This window comes from Oenanthe melanoleuca, chromosome 9 (genome assembly GCF_029582105.1).
Source record: "Oenanthe melanoleuca isolate GR-GAL-2019-014 chromosome 9, OMel1.0, whole genome shotgun sequence".
Lineage (NCBI taxonomy): Eukaryota > Metazoa > Chordata > Aves > Passeriformes > Muscicapidae > Oenanthe > Oenanthe melanoleuca.
This window is the reverse complement of record NC_079343.1, coordinates 23,935,560-23,951,628: the sequence shown is the minus strand read 5'-3', so window position 1 is coordinate 23,951,628 and position 16,069 is coordinate 23,935,560. Positions and strand designations below refer to the sequence as shown.

The 16,069-nt window shown below is 42.4% G+C and overlaps 1 protein-coding gene across 1 annotated transcript in view; it reads left to right on the top strand.

Moving 5' to 3' along the window:
* ATP13A4 (ATPase 13A4) overlaps positions 1-10,914 on the top strand; it is a 43,950-nt gene extending 33,036 nt beyond the window's left edge. The window contains 4 exon segments of the mRNA XM_056498314.1: positions 1,974-2,054; positions 2,550-2,639; positions 2,641-7,129; positions 8,952-10,914. Coding sequence (XP_056354289.1) covers positions 1,974-2,054; positions 2,550-2,639; positions 2,641-2,772 — 303 coding nt within the window. The 3' untranslated portion in view covers positions 2,773-7,129; positions 8,952-10,914.
* The last annotated feature ends 5,155 nt before the right edge of the window (positions 10,915-16,069 follow it).

Sequence of the window (16,069 nt, the reverse complement as noted above, 5' to 3'; positions counted from 1 at the left end):
TCTAAAGACAAATCGTATTTAAATAGGTGGATTTTAGATTATGGGATTGTAGAAACTTCTGGAAGTATGGTGACTCCAAACTAGTATCTGTGCATTCAGAGGGACAGCTACAGCTGTAATTTTGATTGTTTCAGCACATTGTCCAAGCAACAGAAGATAACATCACTACACTTGTGTGGTATGTTGGTGACTTGTGAAGCCAGGGGCAGAACAGGGCTGGGCTCTGCGAGTTTTAAAATAAAGCAACATATTCTAGTGTTTCTCAATCTGTCCTACTCTGTACAAAGGTCTCCTTGCCAAAATCTGCCTGTTAGCACTCAGAGAAGCTTTCAGTTCCAATCCCCAATTTTTCAGGCTTCCCATTTAAATTTTAGAGAGCCTGCAGTTTCCCAAAGCAGGATTTGGGTTTAGAGCAGTTGTAGAGAAAGACTAGTGGGGCTGCCATGGAAAGAGAGGATCCATCTTGATCCTTGATTAATAAATACTGATAAGGCTTGACTTGTGTAGTATAGCAGAATGCAAGCTGGGAGTTGTCTTGTGCAAATCCATCCCAAGGGAAATGTGAGGGAAGGATAAGATCTAACACCAGCTGAAGGACAGAGGCTGTCAATGGACCTGATAATTAGTATGTTGAGGCTGGGAAATGTTAACCTCCTCTACTGTGACACTCTCACCGTCTTGCTGTAGGATTTACAGGAACAAAACAAGAAAAGCACCACACAGCTGCTTTTTCTGTACATTTGCAATCAGGGCAGTGACTTTGAGTCACAAATGCTGAACACAATGCAGCTTTCCAGCCCTGTATGTTTGCATGTCAGTTAGCAAGTCCGTTTAGAAGTGGAATTAATGAAATATAGGAAGAGAAGGGAAGTCAAAGAGTCCAGGTCTCGATTTTAAATGCCGATCTAAAGTTGCCTCACCGTTGCCTGCAGAGTCCGGCTCAGCGGGCAGACCCCGTTAGAGAACCTGCCACGAGATGGCACTTTAAAGCAAGTCATCGTCCTGTCGTGGACTCTGGTGGCACAGGACATTTTTCAGCACTGCAGCTGCAAGGGGATAAAATGCTTTTGGGGAGAACTGCAAAACTCTCAGCCCGAGCAGTCTGGAGGGAATTTACTGGAATTGCCGAGAAAAGAGAGAGTAGCAATAAAAACCTCTGCAACAGCCTAGCCCTAGAGAAACTGCTGATCCAAATTGTGGATCTGAGCTGCATCTCCAAAAGCAGTTGAGCTACAGCCAGAAAGCCAGTCCCATCTCTGGGAAGCTGGGTTTGGGGCTGAAATACTCAGTTTGAACTATTTCTCAATATTAGAAATTGAAAAGGTAGTTTGATTTCCTCTTGCAGTTCTGAAGAAGGGTTTTCTCTGTTTTCTCTACTGTATAATAGATTTTAAAGCATCTTTATCAGTAATTCCTCAAGACAAATAGCAGTATTATCTCATCAGCAGAGTAAGCCAGTTTGGGAGTCTGGCATTTTATGACATGAGGCTGCTGAAGATCTGGAGCAAAAGTCATTTAAGGAGTGGCTGAGGGAGCTGTGTTTGTTTAGTCTCCTGAAAAGGAGGCTCAGGGGAGACCTTAATTCTGTCTACAGTTACCTGAAAGGAGGCTGTAGTAAGGTGAGTGTCACCTTTTTCTCCCATGTAACAAGTGATAGGAAGAGTTGGCCTCAGGTTGTGCCAAGGAAAGTTTAGACTGGAGATTAAGAAAAATTTTTAACTGAAAGGGTTACAGGCTGGAAGGGAAGAGTTACTTCAGGGAAGTGGTTGAGCCATCATCCCTGGAAGTATTTAAAAGAAGTGTAGTTGTGGCACTTAGGGACATGGTGGACTTGGCAATGCCAGGTTTACAGTTGGGCTCAATGATCTTTAGGGTTTTTCCCAACCTAAATGATTCTGTGTTCTATGGTACAAGTACCCACCAGTGTTTGCTGTGGACACATTGCTGAATAGCTTCTCCTACTTTTTCCCCAGCTCGTTTGCACCCCCACCACATGGCGAATCTCCATGCTGGTAATGCTTGCAGTCACACTTGCTGTGTCCTTCCTTGCTGAGGTGAGTGTGCACCATTGGATGTGCTGGTCAGCACTAACTGGTGAGATAAAGTGGTCCAGTCTTGCTCTTTCTCTCCTCCTTCTCAGCCCAGTTTAGGGATATCTAGTAAAACAGGAGTAATTGCTGCTACCTCACCCTTGCTCCCTTTTCTTAAAGTCCCTCCACCTGAATGATAAGGGATTGCAAGGCCTGGGCACCTTTTCTTTCCTCTGATGAGTGGGTTCTATCAGGCCCTGCCCCAGGCTAAAAAAGTATGGGCAGTCAGGAGTGTTTTCTGCTCAGACCCCGAAGACTCTCAGGAAGAGCTGGTCACAGTTCTCTGACGGAGAACTGGTGGAGCTGGAATGAAATGTGGTCAATAAAAGGATGTTTAAGGGATGTGGATGAGCAGGGAGGTAGGAGATCTGGGTCTCCACTATTTGCCCCATATGTGTACTGTGAATGAAGAGTAAATTGCTGTCCTCTTAAACCTTCTTTTTGCTTTTACCTTTACAGGAAGCTGTCATTGAGAACAGACCCCTGTGGCTGCTTCTGAAGAAGACATTCCGGTACCACTCAAAGAGCCACTACAAGAGGCTGCAGCACAGTGCTGGAGCAGGACTCAGCCTGGCCACCTCTGAATGAAACCTTCTTCTCAGACTCTGTGGCAGTGACCATAGAAGGAAATATGGGAGGCCATAGCAATCCAGCATTTGACAGCAGCGAGGATTCACTCTGAAGGAAACTGCAGTGGACACATGTCCAGGACAGTTGCATTTGACCTTAAAAGGACTCAGTGACTTAATTGCTGCTCTTGCATTCTAGGAGATCATCAAGACTAGGAAGATGTAACCTTTTGCTTACATGTAAATTAACTGGAAGCACAAAATCTGCTGCAGTAACATAAAGCCACAATGTTTCCTCTGTCCCCTTGCCCATACACGAACAGCTGCCAGTTGTAAATAGAACACCTCGCTGAATATTGGTAAAGCATTTGTGGCTGAAACTGGATCCCTCTGTTGAACTGCACTATGCAATCCCTAAGGGTGGGAAATGCTCCAGATGAAAAGTAGCTAATTGCAATAGCAGCACTCCTCTGGCAGATCCCCTTTGAGTAAACAAGTAGAACTTCTGATAGAGGCTGCTGAGCACAGGCATTCCTGGGATTCCTTATGGAGTTTCAGATACTGCTACTCGGTGTCTTGGGTTTTTTTGAAGGCTTTAACCCTTCTGGCAATACTTGGCTTCCAGAGCTGAAAGGAGCTGAAAACAGCCAAAACTCTCTGGAAGTGTCCAGTCCCAGCACCATTGTTCTCTTCCCATGATGGGAACAAAAAGAGCTCTCTGGCTAGTTCACTGCTACCAGGAAACCTGTTTGCCCTCAGTTTTTAGCAAGTGATACTTGCTTTTTATGGGTAAAAAATTGTTGACCTGCAAAGCAGAATGATCTAATTATTTAACATTTTTTGGTGGCAGGTATTTGTTCAGGATATCCATGAAAAAATGTAGAATGGAATGTATTAATTAAAAATTATGATCTTGTCCTGTGGTCTTCAAGGGATACACTATCCCTTGTGGTGTGAGATTGCAGGTCCTGCACAACTGAGCTGCCTCCTGGCATCAGTTTCACCAGTGCCAAAAGAAACAAACATTGAAGGGGCTATTAACCCCAAGGATCTAAGGTCTGAAATACAAGATGTGGAGCCAGCTAGGTCTCAAAATAATGTCTTTTAAATTCTGCAGCTTGCTCTTAAATTGAACCGTCTGTGGTTTAGTCTCTGGTTTCTCCATAATTGCAGATGCAATTAATTCATCAGCTCATTTTCCCTCAATCTGTTAACCTTTGATGGAGAGTTTTACTTGCTTTGCTGTGCTGTTTACCATACATAAGTGCAACAACACTGCACATCCCTGCAAGTGTTACCTACTAAAAAAATGTGCAGCTTCTACCTCACATACTGTCTTAGCCCACCGATGTTAATCTGCCTTTCTCCTTACTGCATTCTGCAATCTTGGTCCCCAGCTGGATAAAACAACAAGAGAGTCAATCAGAGGGACTTTGGACCAAGAGGAACACTTTCTTCTTTGGATAAGGTGTGCAGGGGAGCTGTGCCTTCTGAGTTGACTTCACAGTTTGTTTTCCACAGCTGGAGCTAACTCGTGTTTTTATGGGGTGGGGCTGAGAAGCTCTTTATTTCTAGAAACTGTATTTTCCCACCATTGTGTGCTAAAGCACTCTTGTGCTGCCACAAAAAGCCAGGAATCGGGCAGGTTGGGAATAATGGGGAAAACTTCTTTGGTTTTTAGATTTAAAAAGCAGCTTGGGAAACAGAGAACAAATCAGAGGAAATCATTAATTGTTCTAAGTCACCATAGCGGCACCAGAGTAGAGTCTGAACATAATCTAGCCTGAATCTAAAAATAATTAAGAAAATGAAGAAATATTAGCTAAGAAAAAAGAAAGAAAAATTTCAACAAATTCAACCAAACAATACTACAACTTGAACAAAACATTTATTTGACTCAAAGCAATTTTATCTTCTGTTTTTGTACAAGTTTGATGTAAGCAAATAGAGTAAATACCTTCCTATCTACAGTAGTTTACCTAATGGTAAATGCTTGTAACCAAGCCACACAAACTAGAAATACTTCATATTAATTCCAAGAAGTGTCTCCAAAGTTTTCCCAGTTCCCAGTTCACAGCAAAAGTCCACTTGAAGGGGAAGGCTAGATGCCTCTTCATTCCTGGCATCCTTCTTTTAGATACAGTAACTATTTTTTCTTGAAGACAGACTTCACTGTGCTATTATGAACTCCTTCAAAAAACTAATATGTTACTGCATGTGATACAGTGACTGCGGCAGCAGCACTGCAGACCAGGTATGTGATTTATATTTAGATACCACTGACACTATAAAAGCATCAAGTCTTGGTAAGCCTGTGGTGATGCCTGCTGCTGAAATTGAGCCTTAGCAGCAAGAGAGCAGAATTCAGATTAATGTTTAAACTCCAAACACTGTAATTCCCTCTGCTGCTTTAACTTCTACTCCTTTTCAAAGAGGTCAGTGAGTCAGGCCAGCACCTGGGGGGAAGAGTTCCAAAGATTTACAAAGATTCGGGATGACGGATACATGGTGGAAAGCAGATGAACCTCTTTTTTGGCTATTCGCACACATTCCCTGCAGAAGGTTGCAGGGAACAATAGAAAGCTAAGGCGGTGCTGCATACTTGTAATAGCTAAATATTTCCCTTATGATGACTGTGCCCCTTCTTGGAGAGCAGTACTATCAAAGACTGATGTCCTCCTCCCCTGCTGTTGGCCTTTATTCCTGATATAACTTTTCCTATGGACAGGATATCTTGCCTCACAGCAGCAACAGAGCTGGAGTGCTCAAGCTTTTTGCAGCTGCTGCAAAAATCATAGCTGCCCTTCCATGGAGGCTCTTGCTAAGGATCTTCAGTGGAATCTTTTTAGTACAGCTAAGACACACTTGTTCTCTTTGACAGCCTTGGTTTACTAGTCCAGAGACTACAAGTCACCAGAGAAATGCTGCTGCTGCTGGGCTTGCCTGTGGCCTCAACAGCAGAGTAAAGCACAAAGGTGTTTTAGAATAGAGGGAAATATTTGCAAAATTGCTATTTTTAATTTATTTTTTTCACCTCATAACTTCCTTTTCTCCTACAACATGGACACAGAATTTTTTTTTCCATGTAAATAATGGACATGCTGCAGGACTGATCTTCCTCTACAGAGGACAAAACAAACATTTGATGGATAAGAGGGAAAACAGTTATGGATAGTTACTTGCTGAGTTTGCATATAGAAATGCCATGCAAGTGTTTCTGCATATATGATATTGTTGTGTCCACTTTACTGGACTATGGATGCCACACAAATGTCTTTAAAATGGGAGATACCTATGAATACTGGGACTCCAAACTAACATGTGCCTGAGCTTCTAGTGAAGTGTATTTGAAACTCTATGAAATTAATGAAAAGTTCCAGAGCTCTTGAATTGGTTAGATTTGATCTTACCAACCTTTCAGTGCCCTCTGGAGAGAGGTTTTGAAGAGAACTCCAGTGTGGAACTCTGAAGAGTTTATTTAATTTGAACTTTGCACTTCCATCTAAGGCTGAAACTTCATGCATGAAATACTAATGGTAGTGCCTGGAGACAGACTGGTCCTCATAAGGTTGTGGTAGTTCAGTCCAGATACAGCTTCAGTGTCTGAGGGCTTGCACCCTGATTTAGTGTCTGTCTCTTTGTTCTAGTGAATGTCGAAGAATGCATTAAATTTTCAATGAGGGACCAAATTTGTCAGATGAATAATTCATTTCACTTTCAACCTTTATGCAGAAAACTCTTTCATTGGCTATTTTAGTTCTGCTAGCTCTCAGAATAGTCTGTCACTACTTCAGAGAAGCTGAGTGGTGAGTAAATCTCTGAAAAACTTCATCTAAACTTTTGCTGTTAGTTAGGTACTACAGTAACCAAAATTATGCTCTCAGATATCTGTGGGGCTTGTGGCCTGTTTTAACATAAAACATAAAAGTGAATGATGACTGTTGTTATAAGACTGATAGAATGTAGAATAGCTAAAAGTATGGAAGTACATGGAAATCAAACCATCATTTTAGCAGGTCTGAGGCTGATTACTGCTGACCTCACAGACCGTATTAAGTTTTCTTTTTTCCAAATAAGTATCATATTCTCAGTGACTTTCTTAAATAAAAATGTACTGAAGAATTTTGTGCTTCAGTCTTCTCCCTCCCCCCTATTTGGGTACTGTCTCCTGAGCAGCAGTTACATAAGATCAGAAAGGTCACCTCGGTTAGATGGCTGTGCTGAGAAATCACGTGACTTACAGTCATAACAAAATCTGACTTTCGTTTTCTACCACAGCTGCTGCCAGAGAGTAATTGGATACCAACATTTTATAGTTACAGACATGGGTAAGCTGATAAACTGTTCCCTGGAAGCCAGGAGGAAACCATGTCATGGGATGCCTCAGGCACAGCATTGCCAGCCAGGAAATCAGATCCCTGACTCCTGATAAATGTTTCATTAATCTTCAGGAAGACGTTAGGGTTAGAGGTGGGCACTGAGAACTGCAATTCCTGAAGACACTGTGATGAGATTAGAGGTGATGGAGGGGGTGAAGGGATGGCAGCTCTGAGGTGCACTGACCTATTTGTCACTAGTCATGTGTTGCAAGAGCCAGGCACAAGTTACTTTGCCTCCAAATTCACTGCTAAAATCATTGTTCCTGAGCTGAATGACTAGGCAAGGGTAAGATTCAGCCTTTTGAGAGGTTCCTTGATAAGGTGAAGTGCTGTCTGTGGAGTGCTGCCCAGGAGCACTTTTATTGCTGCCTCTCACTGACCTTGGCAAAGTCCATGTGAAGAGCTGGGGCTTTTGCCAGCACAGGTGTGTTGGCTGCATGTCACATTTTTATATCTCTAATATCTGTGCACTCCAACACTGAACAAGTGCTCAGAGATGCCAGAGTCCATTGTACTTAAAGTACTGGTGTCCATCATTTTGCAATTGCAACTTTTAAATCAAGATAAGGCATTCTCTCTAATGGCTTTGTAATGACAATTAACTTCATCATTATCTCAGGGGATCCAGTTGTATGAATTAGATTGCAGTACCTGGCAAAGCTCAGACACCAAACTAAATTAGAATTTCTGGTGGTTTGTAATGATAGTCTGTATAACTTGGTGGTTCTGTTGGTATCCTGCAAGCATTGAGCACAAATAAACCTTCTACTAAGGGACTGCAGATAGCAATGCTACAGTTAAGGGGGCTGACTCTGGCATGAAGCAGGAATTGTTCCTTATAGGCCAAGGGAGATAGAGGGATATGAATTGGAATCAAACAGAAAATTGGATCCACGTTCCCACCACACCTTGTTCTATGTTAGCTCAATGAACTCCCATCCTGAATTTTAATGAGTGATGTGAAACCTCCCTGGATAACTCTGAGTTCAGTTTCTGTGCTATTAGCATGGCCATCAAATTGTAACATCCTGTTTATGTTGACTACAAGTGTCTCAATGCTTTGGTCACTTTCCCATTCACAGCAGCCTCCCAAGCTGCATCACCTCGCTGAGGAGAATAACAAAGTTCAGGTTACTATCTGCACCAAGAGAGGAGGGAGTCACCTGCATCTCATTTTCCTCACCAGCCTGTATAATGAACTAACATGTTGAAATGTATCTGAAATTGCACAGCAAAGGAGGAATGGGACAGAAGGAGGTGAGGTGGGCAGGGCAGCAAGAAGTGTGGACACAGCCTGTATGATGGAGTAATGATCTGTGTCTGTAGCATCTGTACCTGCAGCATCTGCCATTATACAGATGAACCCAGTAATTTGTGTTAAGAGTCAAGAACAGCTTGGGAATTTAATTTCACAAACAAGGAACTAGATAAAAAATCTGGCCTTCCAAGACCTGCTTCCTGGCTCTGTTATAGGCTGATTACACAATCTTGTCAAGCAGCTTGTGAGTGGTTTTTAAGGAGTCTAGACATATGGCTCCCACTGAGGTATATGCTTTCTTTCTCAGCCTCAGTTCCTCACCCATAAAATAGGGGTTGCAGCTGTTTTTGCCTCCCAAAGGCATTAAGAAGAGCAATAGTTAGGGTGGTGGGACATGTAAAGCCTTTGAGTAGATTTTCCTGGTCAGGGTGTTTTATGGGCACTAGGCAAATGAAGCTGAAGATGCTCACTTGAAGAGAGAGGTTTAAAGGGCTCATCTTTGAGCTGTTATTTTTCAGACAGTATTATTTATAAGAAGCACTGGTTTAAAATAATATACTGGAGAATATTACTGATACTGTGTGTGTCTTGAGACTTAATTTAACTGCCCAAAACCTTGTGCACAAGTAAAGTTTGTTCTTGTATTGTTCTACAGGAATCTTATTACTTAGTCCCTGGAGACACATTTCTTTTAGGTGGAAGAAGATTCTGCCTCCCCTGTGATGTTGTCCTGATTGATGGAAGCTGCATTGTGAATGAAGGGCTGTTCTCAGGTGCAGCACTGGAGATAGAAATGCTAAGGTTCTCTGAAAGGGATGTGCCTCTATCTGTTCTGACAGCAAATTATTTACTTAATTTGTGTGGTTTGCAGCAGGAGGGAGAAAAACAGTGGCTTGAATAATTCACAGTTGTCTTAAGCTTTTGGACGCTGCCATTGTGTAATATGCATTTCTTATCCACATTAAAAATGAGTAACTTTAACGTACTGTTAGGACTAGAAAGTGAAAACATTCAAATACACTGAATACGTACTTTTAAGTTTTTGAATTCTGATGTTGCAGCAGTTCAGCACAAGCACACAGAGCAGAGAGGCCAGTGTTAGCCCTCAACATCAAGACACTGCAAGGCAGAAACTTGTTTTAGGGACAAAATGTGACCCAACCTCCTCATAAATAATATTCAGAAAAACCTATCATACTATGTGTAGGAGGAGGCTAGAGAAGGAAAGGAGCTGCTCTTCTCCCTTCCATGTCTTGGCCTGGAGGGGTTCTGGACCTCTACAGTTAACTGCCTTGTCATTTTTCCTCCTTCCTTGTCAAGCTTTTTCTCAAGAGAGAGACCCAGGTGTGTTTGGGGAGGCAGAGTGCAGTGGGTGTCCCTGCTTCCTGCTCAGCTCCATCCCTCTGAGGAAGATACCTGGGCATTGCTGTGGTAGGTGTAGCCACAAAGGAGGCTGCCAATTCAAGGCAAACAGAACTCAGCAGCAGCCTGAGTGCTTTTAATTACCCTGAGGGTGTTAGGAGAATATGCACAGGGCTGTTTCATTATGTCATTCTCAGCACAGTTGATGAATATTCTTAATCTAGTCAATAAACCTTTCATCTTGTAAATGTTAGGATAATGCTCCTTCTGTTGAAATTAAGTCTTGCTGAGTTTGGTGCTTGTCAAATGTCACCTACCTTCTGCAAAATCCATGAGACCACAGATCAGAGCTGCAAAGGTCACGTGCCTTTAGGGACTTCCCTAAACCCTGGCAGGCTACATCTCAATTCCTAGCCTAAAGACCATGGAAATCCTAAAGGAATAGGCACATAAATGCAAAAGTTGATTATATTCAAAATTGTACTATTGAATTCATATTGCAAAATACCATAACAGACTTCAGCACTTCAGTGCATATGATGCTGAACTCAAAATGTTAATACTTACCAGTGGCCAGGACAAATCATACACACCCCATATCAACTCCCAGGATCATTAGTAGTTATTAGTACACCAGATACTTCAACATCACAGAGATAATTATGCCATAATGAATGAAAGAAGAAATTCATTTCAAGAGGGAAATAATCACATTCCCAATACTTCTTAAGAAAGCAGGGAGGAAATTACTATCTGATGCAAATTAATGAGATGAAATTAATAAGTGTCAACCAATAAAATACACCTCCAGTGGGACCTGACTGCAGGCAGAGTACAATCTCTTCTTGGCCCTCCTCCACTCCTCCAGAGAGGCCCCACTGAGGAGGTGCATGTTGAACAGGCTCACAGCCCACCAAAAGGCAGCTCAAGCAGTGCCAGAGGGATTTCCACCCAGGTACCCTTGCAGGCAGTGTCTCACATAAGCAGCAGAACAAAACTGGATCCATGTGCCAGAATAAATTCACTGTAATTAAAACCATGCTCTGTAAGGTATCACAATGTAAAGCTCTTTTTGCAGACATGTCCAACGTGAATCCAGCTCAGAACGTGCTGGTGACCTCTTGCCAAGAGCATGAGGAAGGAGCTACTGCTGTGTGCATGGATCTCATTAGTGTATTTGCATAATTACTTTCTCTTAAATGTTCACATTTTTAGATGTATTGTAAGACTAGTTGTCAGCTAAGCTCAAAACTGCAAGGGAGTAAAAGAAATTAAATCTACTTATGAAATATCCTGTTTTATGTTTAATAAGATAAAAATATTTGTTGGTTTTATGTGATGTTTAGCAGCTTCACGGTGTCTCTGAAGTATTAATTAATTAATAAGCCAATTATGATCAGGCTGAGAACAAGGTATAATGTGCTGGAAACAGAAGAGGCTTTGATGGCCCAGAGGCACAACTGGTCCTGGATTCATTGTGCTTTTTAATAGAGCTGCTTGCTTTCAGATTAATTTCACTGTGCCTGTGCGAGTAACAGGGGACATCAGTGGTGATCAAAGATAAATATATCAATTTAAAGTTCTCCTTAACAGGCCAGACTAAATGGTGATGGGCCATGTTGTGGTCTGGCAGACACATCTTGTCAGCCAGCAGCTTCTTAGGGAGGAATTAACTTCCATGATGAAATTACATTGTCTTCACCCAGCCCAGCCTTGCATGTCTTCAGTCTGAACTGCATGCCCAGGAGGGAATAAACCTCAAAACTGGACTGAAAGAGAAAAGAAAGAAACAGAAAGAAGTTTATTTCATAGAAAGAAATTAGGGCACGGATCTTTGAGTTATGCTGAGGCATGGTGTCCAAAGGTCTAACAAACTCACCCATTTTTAACACCAAGGTGGGAGGGACAAGGTGCCTGTGGCTATGCAGATGTAAAACCTCCAGCTGGAAGTGAAGCTGGGGCTCCTCATGGCTTTCAGATTACTCCCAGGATCAGTGGGAGCAGGCTAACAGTGCTTAACCAGCCCTGTGAATGAGCAGCACCAACCCAAGCAGATGCACTCCCTTTCCATACTGCAGCCTCACAACCCTTCTCCAAGGGCACATCACCAGGACATTTTGAGAACCCTGCTGTGTGAGGGTTCCACCTCACTTGTTTCCCTGCTTGTTTAATCTTCAACTGTTTCTGCTAAAAGAGCAACTGCTGAATAAGACTCCTGCTCCAGCCCATCAGAGGGTTTTCCCATCTAAGTTACTTCACATCGAGCTGAACTCGTGAGAATTAATCACTGAGTACTATTTGGCCCTCTTAGAAGCAATCCCACTAACAATATGCTTTCAATATTCAAGTTTCAGAAAATCTCTGAAAATTTCCATCCTCTGCCTGGGAAACTGTATGTGAAGGCATGGAGACCTGTCATCCACTGGTGGTTTTGGATAAGGAGATTCAGGGAGATCCACTGGGTCTGAGAAGGTTTTGAGTGATTCAGGGCTGCCTGAATTTGCTTTCTTAATTTTACTTGGAAACATCAGAGTCTAAGGAGGGGGAGGGAGAACCTGGTTGCTGCTTGTTGAAAGTAAATGATCAGACCACACTATGGACTTCATCCTCAAAGGCCCTTGGGAAGCTCTGTGTTTTGACAGCTGAAAACATAGACCAAACCAGCTTCTTCCAAGCAGGAAGGAGCAGAATTTCTTGTAACAATACCAGGAAGACAGAGTTATGGCAACAATGAAATCAGTCTTGTTTCAAAGGCTGGTCTGTTCCGGTGACAATGTCACTGTAATTCATCAAATTTCAGTTTCCAGTTTTCCAGGACTGTAGACTCAGGAATATTGCATTATTATGTGTTTATAAAGAGAGATGCTGGGAAAGACTGGAAAACATGTGAAACATAAAGAAGAACACCAAGATTCCTGGGAAGTATGCTGAGATGACAGTTGTTGAGACAATAGTTCATAAACATGAAATCACTGGTCTGATTACACAGGTAGAAGACAGAGAATGTGAAATTGTCAAAAGCAAAACAGTCACCTGTTATTAACAAACCACCTTATCAAGAAAGACAAAAGCTCAGGATGGAATTGGTTTGGTAATCAATGACCAAGATATCTCACTTTCCTGACCTCTTCTGGGCTCCTGTGGAAGGAATAGAAATCCTGCCTCAATTCCCATTTTCTTCTGGGCTGTGGAGAACTAGTCATCTTTTCACAGAAGATCAGGGAGGAACAGTACAACATGTACACCAGAAATATTGTCCAGCTTTTGCAGACGAGACACTATATGGAGTATCTATACCCAGACAGTGGTTTTGACCTTAATCAAAACTTTAATCAGAGCTTATGCTGGGGCTGAAATCCTGAAAGGATTTCCACTGGCCTCACTGCAACTGCATGTATATGACTCCTCCCACAAACAAGCCTTGGGCTCATTAAGTGTCATTAGTTAATGCTACAAACAAGTTTTCATTGCTTTTCAGTTGAATATGGACAGAGCCAAACAAACAGAGAGATGCACAGCCTGAAACTGAACTGCTGTATTTCTCTTAGCTGAATTGCATCTGCTGAAGATTTAGATGCATAAGTAATATTGATATGTTAAATTTCCAGAGCAGATGTAGGATCACAGTAATTGCATGTGTCACATCAAGTGTGTTGTGCTATTCTAAAATTTCCTCCTAATTTATTGCCATGTAAATTTAGCATTGAGTTACTGACCCAGCTTGTAAAGGTTTCAAATATTAGCAGTGCAAAGCTGACTGTGGACATGCAAATTACTGTTATTAAGGATATTAGTTGATATTAATACTCATACCAAGGCTTCTGTCCTCTTGCTGCAAATAAGCACAGGCTTTCCTTTTTTGTCTATTAAGAATATTATGGGCTTGTCCTCAAATTTGTCTGCAAATTTGAAGCTCAGGTCACTCCTATAATTCACTGAATACCTTAAAACAACCCCAAGCAAACACAGAGCAGATGATCTATGGCTCTGTGGTTTGTTATTTTAAGTGTCACCGACGTGCAAAGAGGTGAAGGGCTCCTCAGTGCAAGAAAGACAAGGAGCTACCTGAGAGGGTCCAGCAAAGGCCACAAAGATGATTTGGGGTCTGGAACATCTCTCTTATGAGAAGAGACTGGGAACTGGACCTGTTTAGTATGGAGAAAAGTGAGAGGAAATCTCATTAATTAATATTATAAATATCTCAAAGGCGGGTGTCAAGACGAAGGTGCCACACTCTTTTCACTGTCCCCAGTGACAGGAGGAGCAGTGGCCATAAACTAAAACACAGACAGTTCCACCTCAATATGAGGGAGAACCTTCTATTGTGAGCAGCAGAGCACTGGAAGAGCTGCCCAGGGAGGTCATGGAGCTCTCCCTCTCTGGAGATGGTCACAACCCACATGGATGGTTCCTGTGTCACCTGCTCCAGGTAACCCTGCTGGCCAGGGGGTTGGACTGGATGATCTCTAGATTCCCTTCCAACTCTAACAATTCTGGGATTCTGTGAGAGCAGTTTTAACAGACGATAGAAAGATTTCATTTAGAACCACATAAGATCTAATGGCACAAGACTCCAGACAAGCCAACAGCAGCAAGAAATATGTCTTCAAAAGAATGTTCTACTTTCTTGAGTTTCTCAATAGCTCTTCTTATCCTATCTAGATTGTTTCTCTGTTGATTGCAGCTCACTAGGTACTGCACTGTAAAGCTGTGATTGCAGTGTCTAGTAGAAAGTATATGCAGAAAAATGCTGCAGAGTTAAACAGAACCCTTTGCTTTTACAACCACAGGAATGATCAGAAAATTGAAAAATTAGTATTTAGAAAAATTCTTACAGTTAACATATAAGCATAAAAGCAAGTTCTTCAGTCGTGATTTACTATTAGCAGGTAGCAAAATCAGGCTCATTGAAGCAGACAAACTGGGGGATTCCAGTTCCAGCTTCCATTGCCTGGCAATTGGCAGAAAAATGCGAAAGCAAACACAGCTGCTCTCTACATAAGCACAGCCATGGATGGCTGCTTTTGAGTACCAGGGGGAATTTAATGCTTTTAATGCCTAATAGCTGTCTCCTTGCTGGGGATTCAGAGGTAGCTCTGAGGAACAGAGGAAGCCTGGAGCTAGTTCATATCTCCCCCAGAGTATAGGGAAGTGTGGTAAGAACTCTGCATCCACTGGGGACAAATCATTAATAGAGTGGTTCTTTCCTCAGGACTGGTGACATTACTACACAAAAAACAGGCAAGGCTCTGCAGATGCAGTGGCCACCCCAGTCATGCTTGAAGTGTGCAGAATGAATACAGTTATACATTCTTGTCTGTGTGACAATTCGCTGGCCAAATTTCAGTGTCTGAACCAGCAGCCTTTGGCTAACTATAGGCTGGTATGTGTGAAAATGTGTAAAGAATCAAATATTGCCAGATGAAAGTTCTACAAAGGGATGTTGCAGAAGGCTGTGACCCTGGTTTCCTGGAGGGATGTTGACAAGGTGGAAGTGAAATGGCTTATTATGATCTCAGTCTGAAACTAAATGTTGTGTTATTTCTAGTAGGTATATGTTCATACCTGAGGTAAAGATCACCCTGGAAGAAGTCTGAAACCATTTTGCAATTAATAGAAAGTCCTCTCCCATTATTGTCAAGCACTTCTACAGGTTGCTGCTGTAGGTTAAGAGGAAACAATGCACTTACTTGTCTCCCTATTTTATTTCATGTCAGTGGAGTTCTGTTAGGAGAAAGTGTTTTTTCCGTCAGCAGCTGTAACATTATTTCACTTTTTGACAACTACTAGGCAAGCTCCCACCATGCCTCAAGTTTAACCCAAACAGCTTGCTTTCAGCATCTTGTAACACCTCAGATGACAGGGTGGCTGTGGTGCTGTGAGCAGGCTGCACAGCAGAGTTACTCTGTGGTCACCTTCTCAATTCCAGTTTAATTAAAAACATCAGCTCCATGACCATGTGCCACTTCCATAGCCAGCAATGCCTTGCTCAGCAGGGACAACAGGAGGAATATGAAATACCCACCTCCAGCAGCAGAGACCTTCACCTCCTATCACTCAGTCCATAAAATAGCTGGTGCTGGGACAGACTCTCAGATCTTATGCTCTCTAGACAGTTACAGATAGAAGAAACCTCTGGCTGAGCAGTGTTATTGCTGCTGTCATCAAATGTCTGTTCTGCACTTGGGAAGCCCTTACAATTTTGGCTGCACTAAAGGCTGCTGCAGAGCATGTGGTGATCACTGGCTTCACAGCACCTCTGACAGAACAGGCGTGTAGGGTCATGAGTGAGAGTGCACAGATCTGAAAGGTGCTGATAAACCAAGCTTAATTCCTCAGGAACTGCAAAAATACAGAAGATTAGGGGTTTGAATTGGGTTTGACCCAATTTCAGTGCTGGGATGATTCTTG